This window comes from Phyllobates terribilis, unplaced genomic scaffold (genome assembly GCF_046119375.1).
Source record: "Phyllobates terribilis strain yellow unplaced genomic scaffold, ASM4611937v1 Scaffold_4__5_contigs__length_816908805, whole genome shotgun sequence".
Lineage (NCBI taxonomy): Eukaryota > Metazoa > Chordata > Amphibia > Anura > Dendrobatidae > Phyllobates > Phyllobates terribilis.
The window spans coordinates 130,569,296-130,588,795 of record NW_027362764.1 but is presented as its reverse complement, the minus strand read 5'-3'; the positions used below and the strand labels follow the sequence as shown (position 1 = coordinate 130,588,795).

Genomic DNA, 19,500 nt, shown 5'->3' with positions numbered 1-19,500 from the left:
GCTATCAGCAAGCTAAAATCAGTGAACGTGTAACAGCACGTTTGTACCCGCCAATCTTAAAGGCTCTGTCAGCACAGGATGGCTAGTCAAACCAAGTACAGGCGCTCAGTGCACCCTTGGCCAAACATTTAGTGCGTCTTCCCACCTACTCGTTTTCCATCTCTGTCCAGCCTTCTCTAGCTCTGTAAAGCCAGAGCTGTCAATCAAAGAAGAGGAGGTGGATGGAGTGGAGATTGATGGAGAACAAGCAAGTGGGAAGATGTAAATGTTTGGCAAGTCCAATAATACACCGAGAGTCTGTGCTTGGTTTGAAGATTCAATCTGTGCTTTAATTATCTGTGCACAAAACAATTGGTAACATGATTGTTCTGTGAGCATAGAATACAAAGTTATCGGCAGCACGTCTTGTTTACACAGGCCGATGTGCTGTCGATAACGATATATTTTTAGGCCGGCTTAAAAAGTGTGTACTTCATGAACAAATATTTATTTTGCACGACAGAAGATTACCGGCCTGTTTAGACAGCCTGATTGTCAGGAACGAGAATTCTTAGGAATGCTCATTCCCCAATTATTAACCCTTCTAAAAGCAGCATAATAGGCTTAATAACTAGAAATAAACCGATTTTCTGATTATATTTTTAGCTATACAGAAAATTAAAATGAATTTCTCAAGCTTGATTTAAAAAAAATAACAAAATAGGTCTTTCTTAATATCACATTCCCTTTGCCGGGGTTCTGTCTGAGTGGCATTCTATTATCACTATTGTCAGAGGAAATCTAGACCTTAAGAGGGCGCACAGTTAGAAGGTTTCATACCAAAATATAACAATCCGATGCCCACATTAAATATGAAAAACATGGAAAAATTTCTAGATTTACTACCAGAATGTTCTAGGGTTTGCACTAGAAAATTCATATGATGCATTTACCACATTAACTGATTAGAGCTAATTTTTAACTTTCTAGTTTTCAGGGTTGACGCTGGACAATTATTATTGTGATCGCCGAATTGTGAAATGTGAACAGACAATGCAGTCCTATAACACTTTGTGACATCAAATATTAAGTATTAAGTTCTTTAAAAATAACGTTTATTCAGTTTTAGAAGTTAACAAAACTTTAAAAGTTTGTTTTGGGTTTCACAAATCAAAAGTGCCCTGAAAAGACATTTATCATCCCTGGGGTTTCTCCAGATCTCAAAGCATAATAAAAGGCAGTGGCTATAAGATTGTACTCTTCAGCCCTAGTCCTCCGGTCTTCACTTCAGATCTTCCGGACCATGGTGTTTGCGTCTTCTGGCACTGATGAGGCCTCAATGTCACTGACTGTCGGCACCAAAAGACTCAAAGGTTGGAAGATTAAGACCAAATGCGGAGATTAAATGATCTGGCATGGAACCGTTTTGGCAGGGCATGTGAATATTCCTTTGGTTTGTTTTTTTTAAAACCTTTTCGACCCTCAAAATAATCTAGCAAAATGGAGACCTCCGGGATTCATGCAAATCAAGTAATAAAAAATGTCATTAGTTGCAAATCGATTGGCTCATCTCTATGCAGTGGAATCCGAAAAATTCCTGTGTAAGAATTGCCTGACCAAGACGGACTGGCATGCCCTGAGGATTAATAATGAAGGCTCCTAATACATGACAGCATAATTTGGAGTTTCGTAGAACGCTTCATTACACAAGAATTAAGCAATATTTCCAAAAACTGTAACCAGTACAGCAGCTTTCTGTATTTTTCCATGTTGGTATTTGTGGACATAACCATTGTAAAGATAAATTACACTGATAGGATTGCAATGCAAAATTACTAGAAAGCTGTGCTCTTCACATGGCCCCTAGAGGGCCCCAAACACTCACCGTCAGCAGCGGTACACCTGGCTACAGTTTCCCAGAGCACCAGTCCCATAGCATACATGTCTATCCTGAGAAAAGAATCTCGTTGGAAGTTAATTGCTCCCTCCAGCACCTCCGGAGCCATGTACCGCCTGGTGCCAACCTAGGTGTATAAACAGCGCGCTCAGCATTAGATCACAACATATTCATTCAGGTTTATACAGCATAATATCTATATAGTGTAGATGACATGTGAACCTAAACTTTTGTTAATCCAAAATATACATTTGTAATCAGAATCTTTAGTCGAATCTGCAGCTTTCAACAGGACCTGTCGTCCATCTAATGCAAATAGGAGCGTCTCGGTGCTTTCCAGCCTTGGTGTCCGTAGAGAAAAAAAAAAAAAGGCCAGTCCAACCGAGGAATGCTCCAATCCTGCCCTAGAACTTCCCCAAACCAGGAAAAAGGGTCTTCCTTTGTCCAAGCCTTGTATAAGCCACACTCCCCTTTACTTTGGCACAGCTCTGTGTTTGCCAGAATCTTGACGGTCCCCTAAAATTTTAGGATGGGATGCTGTTCCTTTCCCCCACTAAGGACACATGTACGCCTCAGCAAAGCCAGGTGAGCAAATGTCTATCAGGGATGGGGAGGGACAGAGGTCGGCGGAGCAAGCATTCTAAATGGAGCGATTGTGAATATGGAAATCTACTAGTGATGTGCAAAGAAAGCCATTCCTAATGTATATGCAAAAAAAGTATAATAGAATTACCTGTCCGTGAGTATCTCCAGGAGGCTTTCCGGGTTCAAACCGAACAGCTAATCCAAAATCTGCCAAAATTGCTGTCAAGTCGTTTTTCAGCAAAACGTTTTTACTTTTAAAATCCCTATGTAAAGAAAAAGAAGGTAAAATAAATCATACAGAAGCAGATTCGTCCTGCTCAACAGAAGTAATGAAAATATTATATATTCAGGTATTGTGAAATGTCATCACCAGGGTGGAATGTGATACAACACTGCAAGGCCCAGGAGGCCGCAGAGGCCCGAGGATGCCGGCCACAGAAGCGAGGTCCGTCTGCAACGGAGGACTGCGCAAGAGGTCGGAACGATCATCTTTCATTTCAAAATACCTTTAAATAGCAAATCAAGATTTTTTTGTCTGCAGAGGTAATTACTAAAAAATTTAAAAAGGTCACTAACTTGTTACACTGATAGAAACCTGACCCAGAATATTACTAGGAACATTGCTTGTGATCATGTACAATAGGAAGCTCCCTTCTGTTATCTGGAGATAATCTACACCATATACTGTCAAGCTATCTCCAGGTCACAACAGCAGCTCAGTAATTAAAAAGTCATGGTGGACAGTGGTGTGAGGAGCCTCTTCTTACCTCAGCACCCTCTCTCCTGGTATCTCTGGTATTAGATCAGATAGACAGGGTGGACAGCCTCTTCTTACCTCAGTACCCCTGGTATCTCTGGTATTAGATCAGATAGACAGGGTGGACAGCAGTGTGAGCAGCCTCTTCTTACCTCAGCACCCCTGGTATCTCCAATATTAGATCAGAGAGACCGGGTGGACAGCAGTGTGAGCAGCCTCTTTTTACCTCAGCACCCTAGTATCTCTGGTATTAGATCAGATAGACAGGGTGGACAGCAGTGTGAGCAGCCTCTTCTTACCTCAGCACCCCTGGTATCTCCAATATTAGATCAGATAGACAGGGTGGACAGCAGTGTGAGCAGCCTCTTCTTACCGCAGAACTCCTTTTATCTCCAGTGTTGGATCAGAATATTTATTGGGACCACATCTACCTACATATGAGGAGGGGTTGTGGGGGGCAGAGCTTCCTACTGCACATGCTCACAGGCACCGGTCCCATTAATATTTTCAGATAGGTTTTTATCAGTATACAGTGGCGGCCAAAAGTATTGGCACCCCTGCAATTCTGTCAGATAATACTCAGTTTCTTCCTGAATATGACTGCAATCTCAAATTCTTTGGTATTATTATCTTCATTTAATTTGCTTGCAAGGAAAAAAACACAAAAGAGAATGAAGCAAAAATCAAATCATTGATCATTTCACACAAAACTCCAAAAATGGGCCAGACAAAAGTATTGGCACCCTCAGCCTAATAATTGGTTGCACAACCTTTAGCCAAAATAACTGCGAACAACCGCTTCCGGTAACCATCAATGAGTTTCTTACAATGCTCTGCTGGAATTGTAGACCATTCTTCTTCGGCAAACTGCTCCAGGTCCCTGATATTTGAAGGGTGCCTTCTCCAAACTGCCATTTTGAGATCTCTCCACAGGTGTTTTATGGGATTCAGGTCTGGACTCATTGCTGGCCACCTTAGAAGTCTCCAGTGCTTTCTCTCAAACCATTTTATAGTGCTTTTGGAAGTGTGTTTTGGGTCATTGTCCTGCTGGAAGACCCATGACCTCTGAGGGAGACCCAGCTTTCTCACACTGGGCCCTACATTATTCTGCAAAATTTGTTGGTAGTCTTCAGACTTCATAATGCCACGCACACGGTCAAGCAGTCCAGTGCCAGAGGCAGCAAAGCAACCCCAAAACATCAGGGAACCTCCGCCATTTTTGACTGTAGGGACCGTGTTCTTTTCTTTGAATGCCTCTTTTTTGTTTCCTGTACACTCTATGTTGATGCTTTTTCCCAAAAAGCTCTACTTTTGTCTCATCTGACCAGAGAACATTCATCCAAAACGTTTTAGGCTTTCTCAGGTAAGTTTTGGCAAACTCCAGCCTGGCTTTTTTATGTCTCAGGGTAAGAAGTGGGGTCTTCCTGGGTATCCTACCATACAGTCCCTTTTCATTCAGACGCCGACGGATATTACGGGTTGACACTGTTGTACCCTCGGACTGCAGGGCAGCTTGAACTTGTTTGGATGTTAGTCGAGGTTCTTTATCCACCATTCGCACAATCTTGCGTTGAAATCTCTCGTCAATTTTTCTTTTCCGTCCACATCTAGGGAGGTTAGCCACAGTGCCATGGGCTTTAAACTTCTTGATGACACTGCGCACGGAAGACACAGGAACATTCAGGTCTTTGGAGATGGACTTGTAGCCTTGAGATTGCTCATGCTTCCTCACAATTTGGTTTCTCAAGTCCTCAGACAGTTCTTTGGTCTTCTTTCTTTTCTCCATGCTCAATGTGGTACACACAAGGACACAGGACAGAGGTTGAGTCAACTTTAATCCATGTTAACTGGCTGCAAGTGTGATTTAGTTATTGCCAACACCTGTTAGGTGCCACAGGTAAGTTACAGGTGCTGTTAATTACACGAATTAGAGAAGCATCACATGATTTTTCAAACAGTGCCAATACTTTTGTCCACCCCTTTTTTAGGTTTGGTGTGGAATTATATCCAATTTGGCTTTAGGACAATTCTTTTTGTGTTTTTTCATTGAAGACAAATTAAATGAAGATAATAATACCAAAGAATTTGTGATTGCAATCATTTTCAGGAAGAAACTGAGTATTATCTGACAGAATTGCAGGGGTGCTAATACTTTTGGCCACCACAGTATCACATTGTATGTACTATAGTGATTAGCGAATTAAAGACATTTTGGAATTTGTTCATAAAGACATTTCATTTATCTATCTTTTTTTTCTTCTAATTTTTGTATGTTAAATGACCCCCAATCTGCCACAAACACAATTGCGACATGCAAACCCGGCATTAGACTTGTGTTTTGCTTAGCAAATACCAGTTATACATTGTTTAAAGACATCTATGGTACATAGGGTTTTAATTTAATTACTGGCTGAGCAGATGGTGGTGACTTCGATGCTTCGCATTTAAATCTGACAGCAAGTCCCTGTAGTGACAAATCTGATAAGAGCGAGACAGGGCTAAATGTGATAATTAACAAGTAAATACAGTATGTAGGAATGTCACAGCGCAAGACTGAAACCTGCAATAAATGCATCACGCACATCGGTCCACGCTGAAAAAGTGAAGGATCAGCTGTATTAATTTTTTACTAGCTAAAAAAAAAATCTATATAAATCGGTTTTATTCTTTTTTTTTTGTGGGGGGCAGTCATGAACAGGATTTAGATATAAAACTTTAGGGCAGCCACATGGACAATGGGAACCTCTTGTCTGGATATGTTTACTGCATGCTATGGAAAATGTCTGTAGGCATGCTATGCGACGTGTGCAGAGAGGGGGAGGTGGTGAGCTGTGACCATAACTTATTGTGATGGTAGAGCCTATCTTATCTATATATTTAGGTGTTACCTTTCATTGTAATCCTGCCCGACAATAATGAGATGCCCGTGGGAGAGTGATCCCTACAGAGCAGGACATTCTGGCCTACGGGGAGGCTTAAAGTGACAATATTTGGGAATGAGCACAATGCTCGTTCATTGGTTTAAATTAATTTTAAGTTTGTGCATGTTCTGTGTGCACAGAATGATCGTGTGTGAACGGAAGCGCAGTCAGCCTGCCTAATCAGGCTATTAAACAACCGCCAATTGGCTTGTATGTGGTCGGCCAGTATAAATCTACTCCTAGTGAACAGAGTAAAAACTGCAAGATTTCATGATTATTTTTTTTTTTTTCTTCTTAATGACCTATTACATACACTTTCATCATAGACCACTATAGAATGTATGACGTGGGCTCAGGAGCCGAGCCTGCTTTATGCGCAGCAGATGCTGGCTGTGTAACTTAGCCGGCATCTGACTAACTACAGCATCCGGAGATTGTACCTATCGCTATAGTTTAACCACTTAAATCCTGCTGTGGCATTTCTGTGGCATGCTCAATATTGCAGCTGAACAGAACAATGCAGCACATCTCCACACAGGCGTTACTAAAAAATACTCTCCGGTACAGAGCAAAGACAGTGACGGGTAGGTCATCCCAAAGAAAAGCTCATCAGACCGCTACTGGACTAATATTGATGGCCTATCTGAAGAATAGGCCATCTATTAAAAAAAACAAAAACAGTATAACCCCTTTAATTTTTACAGGAGAGTATCGCATTAAGGCGTTTACAAGTCAAAGAAATTCAGGTAATCGGGGAGATGAGCAGTATAAAGAAACTCTAGCAACCTATAATGGGTCGCAGACACTGTCGGGATGGTTCTCAACATAATATCCCAACACCGGCTACAGGTACTAGAGATGGTGCAAACCAGTTCACAAGACACAATTCATAAGTTATCTGTGGCCGCTGGAAGGGAGCCCTCCGAGCCACCACTTGTCTTCCGGCATCCTTAGCCGACCTCGCGTGTTGTGCATTACGCCGCAACGATGACATGTGACATCACGCCAGACCGGCTAATTACAAGGGAAGCCGTGGATGCAGTCAGGTAAGTGGTGGTTCACACGGCTGATGTCCGGCGGCCACAGATTTCTGACTAGGTCACTGGACCAGGCACTGCGAATAGATTCGCATCAACTTTAATGGGTACCAGTATCATCAATAGACCCGACAAGGCATGGCATGTGATATTCTTTGAAGGAAACTTAAAATGTGCAATGAAGTCCAATGTGCACAGGCAGTATTTTATTGCCATGGCACATGGTCTGTTCGTAACCTCGGCCTCCTGTATTTGGGCTATCCCCCGTCTGTCCTGAAGGTGTCACTGCTGTCATGATACATGGAGAAATACAGTCGGTAAAAAGCGAAAGCAGCAGAACTCCAAGCAGGAGCATCTGGACTAATAAATTATCACGGCCAAGGAAGACACATGATGGTGCATAACCTCAGCTTGTATTCAAGGGAATTTCTTTTTCTTTATAGTGGACCTGTTTCCGAGTCAGCAATAGCCGAGTTCTTGTAAAAAATAACTAATAGAAGTCAGATGAGCATTGTCCACAGATTAAATTGGAGGGAGCTTCAGCCAGACATGTTATCAGTGGATATAGTTTCATACTCCCTATTGCAGAAGTTCATGCTTGTCACAATAGTTAAACCAAAAGAAAGATGGTGCTACAAAATCTCAAATATTTTATATTTAGTAAAATTGATATGTCATAACAGATAGTTAAACAGTAGCTGAATGGAGGGCTAACTATAAACTTCCCAACGCTATAAACAGTATATAATTAGTATGCCAAATATCTATTGCAGTACATTCCGTAGTGTGTAGCCCTGCGCCATAATGCACGTTTCACCCAGCTTCGTCAGAGGGTGTGACGAAGGCAGGCGAAAAGCATGTTGGGGCCCAGGGCTACACACTAGCGATGAGCGAGCGTGCTCATTTAACAGAGAATGCTCGGGTGCTTACCAAGTATCTTCGGCATGCTCGTATATTATGTTCGAGTCCCTGCGTCTGCATGATTTACAGCTGTAAGACAGCCTCAACACGTGAGGATTCCCTAACAAACAGGCAATCCCTACATGTGTTGAGGCTGTCTTACAGCTATAAATCATGCAGACGCAGGGACCGAAACATAATATACGAGCACGTCGAAGATACTCGGTAAGCACCCGAGCATGCTCAGTGAAAGGGTTAAATGAGCACGCTTACTCATCACTACTACACACCTAACACTGCTCCACATCATTACTTTTTAAGTCTGGATCCTATACTCTTCTATCTGATATGTATGTTAACCATTAGGCAATGCACTGCAATAGATATATGGCCATATTAATTATATACTGTTTATAGCCTTGGGAGGTTTGTTGCTAGCCCTTAAAATCTGTCATGGCATTTTATATTTAATAAAGCTAATATATTTGTGAGATATTATTAGCACCATCTATCTTTTGGTTTATCTCGTGATACTTATGAGAATCTCTCACTCAGCCAGATACTTTTTGTTATAGGAATATTGGTTGGTCCTAATACTGTCACAATAGTTACATTTTAGTTGGTTATCCCAAAATAAAGATTCTTCATCGAAGGCCCCCATAGATATGAAATATTGATGGGATAGGTCAACCATATAGTGTTTATGGGGGCATCTCGGCTGTCCCCCGAAAGATTATGTCAGAGGTCACAAGGATCTGGAGGTTGGAATTTTTTCGCTTGGTGGAGAGATAAGCCGCTGCCAGATGGTACTGACTCTCTCGTAGAAAAGAACAGAAGCGCTAATATGCCCTCTACATTATCAGAATGACCCAAATATTCACATTATAGCACGGATTGACCATTTATGTATTGTATATAAAAAAGGCTCCAAGGTGGAGCTTCCTTTCAGTACCCAGGGCTGTGGAGTCGCAGTCGGTGTCCATTTTGGTGGAGTCGGTATAAAATGGACCGACTCCTAAAATATATAATAAATTGGGCTCATTAGTACAATGCAGGATGTGCTGTAAATGTTTTCATAAGGATTTGGGAAAGTTATGAAATGTCCTATAAATGTCTGTTCTGTTCCTGATCTAAGGATTTCGTCTTTTAGTTGAGATTAATCTGTGCTGCACTTTATGTACACGCTCAGTAGTGAGGCCGTGCTGTGGAGTCGGAAGTCAGGGAAATTGAAGAGTCGGAGTCAGTGGTTCAGCGTACCGACTCCACAGCCCTGTAATAGTACCGTCCATTTATGCTTCCAGAAAGAGCTGTCGGACTAGTGGCGTAACTTTAAACTTGTAAGCCTAAGGCAAAATATTCAAAAGGATCCCAAATTTGAACACCTTATATGGGCTAAAGGCACGTCTTCACCTGGGTGTGACTGCAACCTCCGCACCCATTTTAGTCCTCCATCACTAAAACCTATTTTGGAGAAAAAATAGCCTTCCCATTAATAGCAATCCATGATTTCATTTTCTAGATAAGAGCAGAAAAACACAAAAACGACCCCAAAGGACTGGCAATGGACCCATTTATATCAAACCATTATTGTTACTCCTTGCACAAAATGTAAGGGCATAAACAGAAATTTTAGTTGTTGGCCATCATTACATGTAGATGTAGGAGAATTCAATTGTGTAAGGAAGGGAACTTTCTGCCAGAGATTTGTCAGCCATTTGGTCAAACAAAATGCGTCCGCTCTTGGAAAAATATTAGATAAATCCATTCTTAGTGGGTAATAATTTTGGGGCCGAATAGGCTACACCCCATTGTGATCGTTCCTCTTAACTGGTATTTTCCAGGACATGTTATATTGTTATGATGTGAGTTGGGGGAAAGATCCAACATCTGGGAAACCCGTCCATCGGAGGCAAAAACTCTGAATCTCGGCTGGTACAGGAATATACAGCATAATGAATGGGGCCATGTTGCATTTCATGGCATAGTTAATGGTTAGGAGCATCACCATTATTTTGCTGAAACCCCGGCTTGTAGACACTAGCAATTTGGAAGGATTAAATGCAGTCTGTCAATAATATATACCGAAAAAAAATATCAGGTTTGTGTGGAAGGATTTCTATTTTTTTCTCACTACTATCCAAATAATAGATGCCACATAGAAAGGTGATGCGGAGACAAACTGCCAGACACAAAGGTAAAGCGACACTTTGGAGGTACATCTAAGTGGGTATCTCCTAATGATCCCATAGAAAGTCGTGGAATGGATGCAGCGCCCAAATTTGTCACATAACTCTTTGGCAGGGAACACAGTCAGAGAAAATCAGTTTCCCCCAGCTTGAGACTGACTCCATCTGCACTGGTAAAGCCATTACAGAGGAGCCGCCCGTACATTTATATTTTGGATAATGGCTAGGCAGCGGTGTGAACCGGCAACTCTCCCTGCTGCGAGTTGTCCAAGCTGTCTCTTTAAAGAACTCCTGACAGATGGCATGTGTAAATGAGAAACACATTTTTTTTTTACATGGTGGAAGAACGTATTTTGAAGGCAAAAAAAAAAAAAAGAAAGTTAAAATGATTAACGTCTCAGGTCTGTGGTAATGAATAACAGGCTAATAGTTTGGAGTATTTGGTGATTAGCGGGGGGACAACATAAAGCTCAGGAAATTAATGTTAGGGGTCTGAAATAAAAAGAAAAGCAACATTTAAATTCAGGCTGGTAACTGGGAGACTGCTGGAAGAATGTACAATTTATGGTGTCTAATAAGCCTTACACGGGTATGTTCAACCATCAACATTCCCCAAGTAAAGAAACTAGAACAAATATTTGGTTTCTAGAGAAACAAAAATAAAAAAATCGTAACCCTCCGCACCACCAGCACTTTACCAATAAATCATATAAAGGTTAGCTATCCGTAGAAAATTACTTCTAAACTATTTTATACGGTATTTATTACGGCCTAAACGGCCCAAATCCAAAACTTGAAGCTTACTTTCATGTTTTGTACATAGTCAAAAAAAATTAAATAAAAAGGTTGTCCTAACTTGGCAACATCATCAATGCCGAGAAGAGTCCCTTTAAAATGGAGTGATGGCCGCACATAAGCGTCATTGCCACGCACTCATGGATCTATGGGACTGGTGGAGAACATTCAACTCCGCAAGCTATTACCGCTCCACAGGATTGCAAATGGTTGGGACGACCCCTTCACGATTTGTCTCCATTGTTAGAATTTAAAATCCTGGGGCAATAAGCATTACAGTAAGAAAAGCTCTAAAGCAAGAGGGGGCAAACAAAAATATGACAACCACCTAATTATGCTGGTCCAGGCCACCAAGAGCCCACCTATAATAGTGGGGTCAGGTGGTCACCTCTCCACTTTTGCTATTGCCTCCCCACCACTGATGGTCATCCTTGTTGAGAGAGGGTGCTCTTCTCAGAGTTTACATCACACAGATGTCTTCACCGCCCACCATGTCCCATCACAGCAAGTGTGGGATCAGCCATATAGTTCAGTAAACGATTTGCAGGACCCTGGTCCAGAGGCCACGTCAGTAGTCTGTGGCCGCCGGTCAAGACTTTTTTGAGCCTCTTTGAAGATGCCAAACATCACCGACACCACTTCAGTTTAGTAGATGAGGCACTAAGTCATGTGTGTGTTGTGCCGCAACGATGACAACATATTAGACGGCAGGTAGAGGGTTCCCAGGGCTCTACTCCAGCAGGCACGGACTAGTGAAGTGGCCGCTGGACCAGGATCCTGTAAAACTTTCTGTTCATCTCTACTCATCAGTGTTTGGTCCGTGTGTCATCAGTGTTTTTCATGGATGAATAAATAAATTCCAAAGCTTCTCCTATACGTTGCAATATTATACATGGACAGAACACAGATGCCATCCGTGTGCTGTACGTGTTTTTCACGAACCCATAGACTTGTAATGGCTCTTTTCAACCGAGATAATGGAGAAAAACAGACATATCTGTGAGTTTTGCACAGACACTCGGTCCATGAAAAAACACGGACATGTGAATGGCACCTTAATTTCTAATAGATGTGTTCTAGCCGTGAAAAATAACGGATGCAACACGGACGTCTGAATGAGGCCTTAAGGTTTTAAAGAAGGTGAAAATTTATACTTTTTTGATTGAAAAAGAAAAGTTATTTCCAGAAACTCATTTGGGATGATTTTTCCCCCTTTGTTTGCATTACTAGTCTCAAACACCGACGTACAGAAACACGGTTATGTAACCGCCGTTTGCTCAAAAAGTTGTAATTAACAGATTATGATTGCGGTTTAAGATAATAAACATGAAATGATTGAAATTTATAAGACCGGAAATATTCCCCAACTGGGTCCCCCCCCTCTGCCAGGCAAAATGCAAACTATTCTGCTTTTTGTGGGAAAACGCTTTTTCATTGGTATAATACTAGAAATTTAGGAGCAGAAAGGGAGCAGCCGCGGCGGCAGCAGCACGGCCATTCAGAGCAGGTTTTTGGCTCTCGTCCCGAGCGGATTGCAAACACCTGTGCAATCAGTAGGGGGTATTGCTGGTGGGCTCTTTCCTAAATGAGACGGTGCCATTGGCACTGCCCTTGTGGGCTATTACAGCAGCTGGCAAATCCAACAGTAATCAGCAGTATTGACTGGAAAGTGAACCTAAAGCGCAAGCGAGTAAGTAACATTTTCATTTCATTTTATGAGCTATAAAGTGAGTAGAAAGGTTTGTGGGGAGGAAGAATCAGTGTCCTGTATCTCCATCCCCATCACTGATCGTGTGGTTCATGCACAGGGGCTCGGCTGAGGTTAGTACTCGTGGGCTATTGCACAGGGGCTCGGCTGAGGTCGGTACAAGCGGGCTATTGCACAGGGGCTCGGCTGAGGTCAGTACCCGTGGGCTATTGCACAGGGGCTCGGCTGAGGTCAGTACCCGTGGGCTATTGCACAGGGGCTCGGCTGAGGTCAGCACCCGTGGGCTATTGCACAGGGGCTCGGCTGAGGTCAGCACCCGTGGGCTATTGCACAGGGGCTCGGCTGAGGTCAGTACCCGTGGGCTATTGCACAGGGGCTCGGCTGAGGTCAGCACCCGTGGGCTATTGCACAGGGGCTCGGCTGAGGTCAGCACCCGTGGGCTATTGCACAGGGGCTCGGCTGAGGTCAGCACCCGTGGGCTATTGCACAGGGGCTCGGCTGAGGTCAGAACCCGTGGGCTATTGCACAAGGGCTCGGCTGAGGTTAGCACCCGTGGGCTATTGCACAAGGGCTCGGCTGAGGTTAGTACCAAGGGGCTATTGCACATGGGCTCGGCTGAGGTCAGTACCCGCGGGCTATTGCACATGGGCTCGGCTGAGGTTAGTACCTGTGGGCTATTGCACAAGGGCTCGGCTGAGGTTAGTACCAGGGGGCTATTGCACAAGGGCTCGACTGAGGTTAGTACCTGTGAGCTATTGCAGGCTTGTGGCCTTCCCCTTTACAACGAGGGATATCTTCATGTAAATACGCCAACCCTCGAGACATCGTCTCAGCTATGTGGCACAATTCATTCCAACTCAGGATGTTTCCTTTTAGATAGTCCGTCAGGGAACCCTGCAAAATGAACAAATCACATGTTATTTTGGGTCTGTTATCGCACAGTATTCCAGAGACGCAGGCACTCATAGAACCTCTAGAGCAAAGGAGGATATTTGGAGTCTTAAAATGCTTCAAAATATAACAGTCTTTAATGAGTACAAATGTTAAAAACTTGTATAACATACAATAGACATTAAAGTGCATGACAAACAGAAAATTGGGCTGATGACTGCATCAGGTGCCAAAGATGGAATGAGCTGAATTCACATAATATCAAAAACTGGGAACAATCACAATAAAGTGTCTGCTGCATAGAAAGAAAACAAGCATGAATGTCAGAGAAACAGTAACACCAATACACATTTCAGCTCTAAAAACACCAAAACGGTATCCATGTATGGAACACTGACATAATAATGATCCTACAATGGAGAGTTTCGCTCTTCACATCAACCGCTTCATCATAGGGTACCTCCCATGATGAAGCGGTTGATGTGAAGACCAAAACGTGCGTAGGGGACACGGGGTCTTCTCTTTTGGGCTGATTTACTCTCTTATGCCTGCTTTTGATATTGGTATGTTCTGGGACTTTCACTTTTACTACAAACAGCACTTTGCGTACTGGTATCAGTATCACCCCTTGTGGGATAATTATTATGTCTGTGCTCCATACATAGATAACTTTGTGGTGTTTTTAGTGCTGCAGTGAGTATTGATGTTACCACTGTTAGTGTTCTATTTTTTTATTTAAAGAAAACCAGTCATGTAAAATAACGCTATTAACTTGCAGATATGGGGTTAATCTGCAGGTTAATAGTGTTCTGACACCGTGCAGTGCTGGCACTAAGAGCCCCTCTGTCGGGAGGAAATTAACTTTATTCCCCTGGCAGCAATCATAGGGTTCAGTCACCGCTCCGTATATAGAGAGCGATGGGTGTAATCGCACCCCCGGCACTGACTGACAGCCAGCCCTAATGCTGAGCTGCCATCAGTCAGTGCGGGGGAGCGGTTATAGCCGCTGCGCTCTATACACAGAGCAGTGATTGAAACCGCGCCGGCCTGATGACTGGAAGCTGAACGCTGTCGGGGAAAATAAAGTTAATTTCCTCCTGGCAGTGGGGCTCACAGTGCCGGCACCGCACGACGTCAGAGTAACCCCATATCAGCAGGTTAATAGGTTGTTTTAAATTAGTTAAAGGGAACCTGTCATGTAACTGATTATTAGGAGATGATAAAATAAGAAAAAGGCAATAAGAACCTGTTCAACAAGGATCTGTGAAATACAACCTTAGTATTAGATTGGCATGCGGCTCATTTTTACACTGAACAGTCAGTAAAGCAGAACTGGTAACAGGTCTGGATAATTATAAAAGCTGTATAGAAGTCGTTCCGGCTTGGAAATATGGTTCTTTATCATGGTTAACCAATAAATCTCCATAATTACGGTAGTCACCTAGAAAACGTTCGGACTTATAAGATGAGTGCTGGATGGGTAAGGGTATATTCACACGCTGCATTTCTGCAGTATTTTTTTCTGCACTTAAAGCGTTGCCACCTAGCAGGAAGACCACAGTATACATTACAAGCGTTTTTTTACTTGATTTTTTATGCATTCATTTGAATGGGTGAAAAAAGTTGCAAAACTGCTGACAGAATTGACATGCTGCAGATTAAAAAAAACACAAAAGTGCATTGATGATTAAAGCACGCAAGAAAAAAAAAAAACAGCATGTGCATGAGATTTCAAAAATCTTGCTCATTTTGCTGGTACTATAAAATGCAATGTTATTTTATGCAAGGAAAAAAAAACATAAAAAAATGCAGGGTGTGAATATCCCCTAATCCACCATGATGGAGGAAGTCAGAGGATATGTTAGTAATCAAAGACAAGAGAGCAACCAAACACCAACTAGGAGTTGCTAGAACGGTCTTCTAGAAGTTGAGTCTACCTTCTCGTGGAAAGCAGTGATCAGCCACAGCTCCATCTCCAGGTTTGTTCCTCTTTTCTCAGCCCCAATGAAGTGCAAGAGGTTTTCATGTTTCATTCCAGGGGTGTTGAAAATGTCTCTCTCGCTCTGCCAAGATTGCTTGTCCTAAGTACACACGAGAATCACAGTTTAGTGAATGACGTCAAAGACATTAAACATTTGCAGAGCTGCGGTTTACCTACATCCTCAAAACAAATCAAATGTATTATGTAATATTACAATTCTGCATTACAGAGCAGTCAAAACAGGTTTGAGGGTTTTTTTCCCCATTTATTTTACTAAAATACTTTTTGTAAGATAAAGGTAATAAATACATTTTTGAGTTGTGGTTACAGGTCTAAATATCCAAATCTGATCACTAAGAGGCTTCCTTTCCTGCTCCCACCATTCACACATCACACACACTAGTCCCCTGGTTTACTCCTAGGATGGGAGTAAAGGTCTCCATACACATTAGACTAAAGACTGCCAAGGATGATGTCGGGGAAAAGGGGAGTCTCAACTACACTGTGTTCCAAATTATTATGCAAATAATATGTTCTCAGATTTTCCCAAATTACCTATATGAATTGCAGTCATTGTAATTTTCCAGTCAAAGAACTATTAGAGTACAATTGAAAGGTTTTTGTACAAACTGCCTATGATAACAGTATATTTTTTAAAAAAATAAAACACTCAAACTGCACTCAAAATGCATGTTCCAAATTATTATGCACAGCAGAGTTTTCAACCTTTTCATTTTAATAAAGAACAAAAAAATGGTCATTTTTGAAATTCTAAGCATTAGCAGGTTATTACAAACTGAAATCAAACAGTTTTCAACTCAAAACTTTATTCTAGGTGATGTTACATTTGCACATAGGACCACTTGTTCGAAAGGAGCTTCTGAACTCTCTCGTCCATTGAATTTGTCAGGTTTTGGATGGTTTCTGCTTCAATTGTTTTGCATGAGGACAGAATACCCTCCCAGAGCTGTTGCTTAGATGTGTACTGCCTCCCGCCATCATAGACACTCCTTTTGATGATGCTCCAGAGGTTCTGAATGGGGTAGAGGTCAGGGGAGCATGGGGGCCACACCATAAGTTTGTCCCCTTTTATGCCCATAGCAGCCAGAGATGCAGATGTGTTATGTGCAGCATGAGACGGGGCATTATCATGCATGAAAATGATCTTGCTGCGGAATGCACGGTTCTTCTTCTTGAACCATGGAAGGAAGTGCTGTTTGAGAAACTCAACATACATTATGGAATTCATCTTTACCCCTTCAGGGATCCTAAAAGGGCCGACAATCTCTCTCCCCATGATTCCAGCCCAAAACATTACTCCACCTCCTCCTTGTTAGCGCCGTAGCCGTGTTTGCATGGGGTGTCCATCAACCAGCCATCCTCCACTCCATCCATCTGGACCATCGAGATCATTTCATGCATGATAATGCCCCGTCTCATGCTGCACATAACACATCTGCATCTCTGGCTGCTATGGGCATAAAAGGGGACAAACTTATGGTGTGGCACCCATGCTCCCCTGACCTCAACCCCATTGAGAACCTCTGGAGCATCATCAAAAGGAGTGTCTATGATGGCGGGAGGCAGTACACATCTAAGCAACAGCTCTGGGAGGGTATTCTGTCCTCATGCAAAACAATTGAAGCAGAAACCATCCAAAACCTGACAAATTCAATGGACGAGAGAGTTCAGAAGCTCCTTTCGAACAAGGGGTCCTATGTGCAAATGTAACATCACCTAGAATAAAGTTTTGAGTTGAAAACTGTTTGATTTCAGTTTGTAATAACCTGCTAATGCTTAGAATTTCAAAAAATGACCATTTTTTGTTCTTTATTAAAATGAAAAGGTTGAAAACTCTGCTGTGCATAATAATTTGGAACATGCATTTTGAGTGCAGTTTGAGTGTTTTATTTTTTAAAAAATATACTGTTATCATAGGCAGTTTGTACAAAAACCTTTCAATTGTACTCTAATAGTTATTTGACTGGAAAATTACAATGACTGCAATTCATATAGGTAATTTGGGAAAATCTGAGAAAATATTATTTGCATAATAATTTGGAACACAGTGTAGTGTGAAATTTAAGCACGCAATCGTTTTGTTTTCACAGGCAATAAAGTCACTGCCACATGTTTCCGGCAGTGGCTTTCTCTCATCTCTCCAGGAAATACACAAGAACATGCAGGGAATCGCCATCTTATGTGTATGGGCATTTTTGGTAATGATATATTGGTAGTTTAGTGGCCAGAAACCTAGGGAAATGTTTCCTTTTAGGCCACGGCCCCACTATCAGTATTTGGTCAGTATTTTTTCCCAGGAGTGGGAGCCAAAACCAGGTGAGGACCAATCAGAGAAAACGTATAATAGAAACAAGTCACCAATTCAGCATTTATCACCCACTCCTGGTTTTGTCTCCCACTCCTGAGAAAAAATACTGACCAAATACTGATAGTGGGGCTGTGGCTTTTAAAGGGAATCTGTCAGTTAGATGAACCCTCCTAAGCCATCTAGATAGGCATGTTGGTCATGCAAAGTTGAATAAAATGATACCTTGATATCTCATATCTGATGTCTTATTCCAGAGAAATCCACATTGTTTCTATATGTAAATGAGCTGTTGAGATCTATGGGCCGAAACTGAGATCTCCCTAATAATCTGCCTCCAGAGTTGGTTTTAAATGAAAAAGGGGTGTCACCAGTGTGAGACATGTAATGACTGACCGTTTGCTCTCATAATCACACATAGCTCTGCAGTTAGATTACATTGAGTACAGAAGAAGTAAAGTTTGTCTAAATACAAACACGTTTGCAGCTGCATTTGTCCTCTCATAGTGCTTCAGCTTCCATCTCATAAGCAGGCAGTATGGTGGAAGGCCAATAGAGCTGAAAATGTGCTTAATGTGTCTGTAATAAGACAAGGGTCAACTCTGCTGTTCTGTGTTAGTTATAATCTGGTACAGCTCTGCAGAAGAGCTGACAGCACTAAGAGGAAAAGTGCTGCTGCAAATGTTTGTAATGAGACAAAGTTCACTTCTGCTGTCCTGTGTTAGTTCTGATCTCGCTGCAGAGCTGTATGTTATTAGGAGAGCAGACTGTCACTCACTACATGTCTCACACTTGTAACCCTCCCCCCTTTCATTTAAACTAAGCTCTGGAGGCAGATTCACTGGAAGATTTATGTTCGGCCCATAGGTCTCTGTCTGGCCCAACAGCTCAGTTATATATAAGACAAATGTGTATTTCTCTGGAATAAGATATTGGACCTCAGATATCAAGGTATCATTTTACTTAACTTTCTATGACCTGCATGCCCATATAGACGACTTAGGAGGGTTGGTCCTACTGACAGATTCCCTTTAAAAGGAAACCTTTTCCAAGGTTTCTAGCCCTTAAACTACTGATATATCATTATGCAGCTGGGGCTTAGCTTTCCAAAAATGCTGGTCCCAAAACTGGCATTAATCACCTCAATGACGCCCCAGATAATATGCGTAAAATATAAGGGTCCTAACCAGGGGACCACAGGATTATCCATCTTTAGGAACATTTCTTTTCCTGACTGCAAGTATTTGGTGCAAAAATTATACTTTGCGCTATTGTGCAGCTCTTTGTTTCTTTGCGCAGTCAGGTTTGATGTGGTCTGTGGTCATAAATCAGCTGAGAGGGACTCAGAAAAAGACTGATAAAAAAAAGAGAGTTAAAAACTCCAGTCAGACCATAAGAACAAGCTTACTCGAGGAATCTCAGTTACCTCATTCTGCAGCCAGCAATAGACAATGCAGCACAGCGGCTACAGAGGGCAAATGTGCAAAAATTGTGATGAAAAATTATTTTCAGCCCCAATTACATGCATTTAAGTGAA

General features: G+C 42.1%; 1 protein-coding gene across 1 annotated transcript in view; it reads right to left on the bottom strand.

Moving 5' to 3' along the window:
- Positions 1–19,500, bottom strand: part of ACVR2B (activin A receptor type 2B) — a 192,463-nt gene that overhangs the window by 11,353 nt on the left and 161,610 nt on the right. The window contains exons 6-9 of the mRNA XM_073677733.1: positions 15,594–15,737; positions 13,511–13,659; positions 2,610–2,724; positions 1,865–2,003 (exon numbers count right to left, since the gene is read on the bottom strand). Coding sequence (XP_073533834.1) covers positions 1,865–2,003; positions 2,610–2,724; positions 13,511–13,659; positions 15,594–15,737 — 547 coding nt within the window. The remainder of the gene's footprint in view (positions 1–1,864; positions 2,004–2,609; positions 2,725–13,510; positions 13,660–15,593; positions 15,738–19,500) is intronic.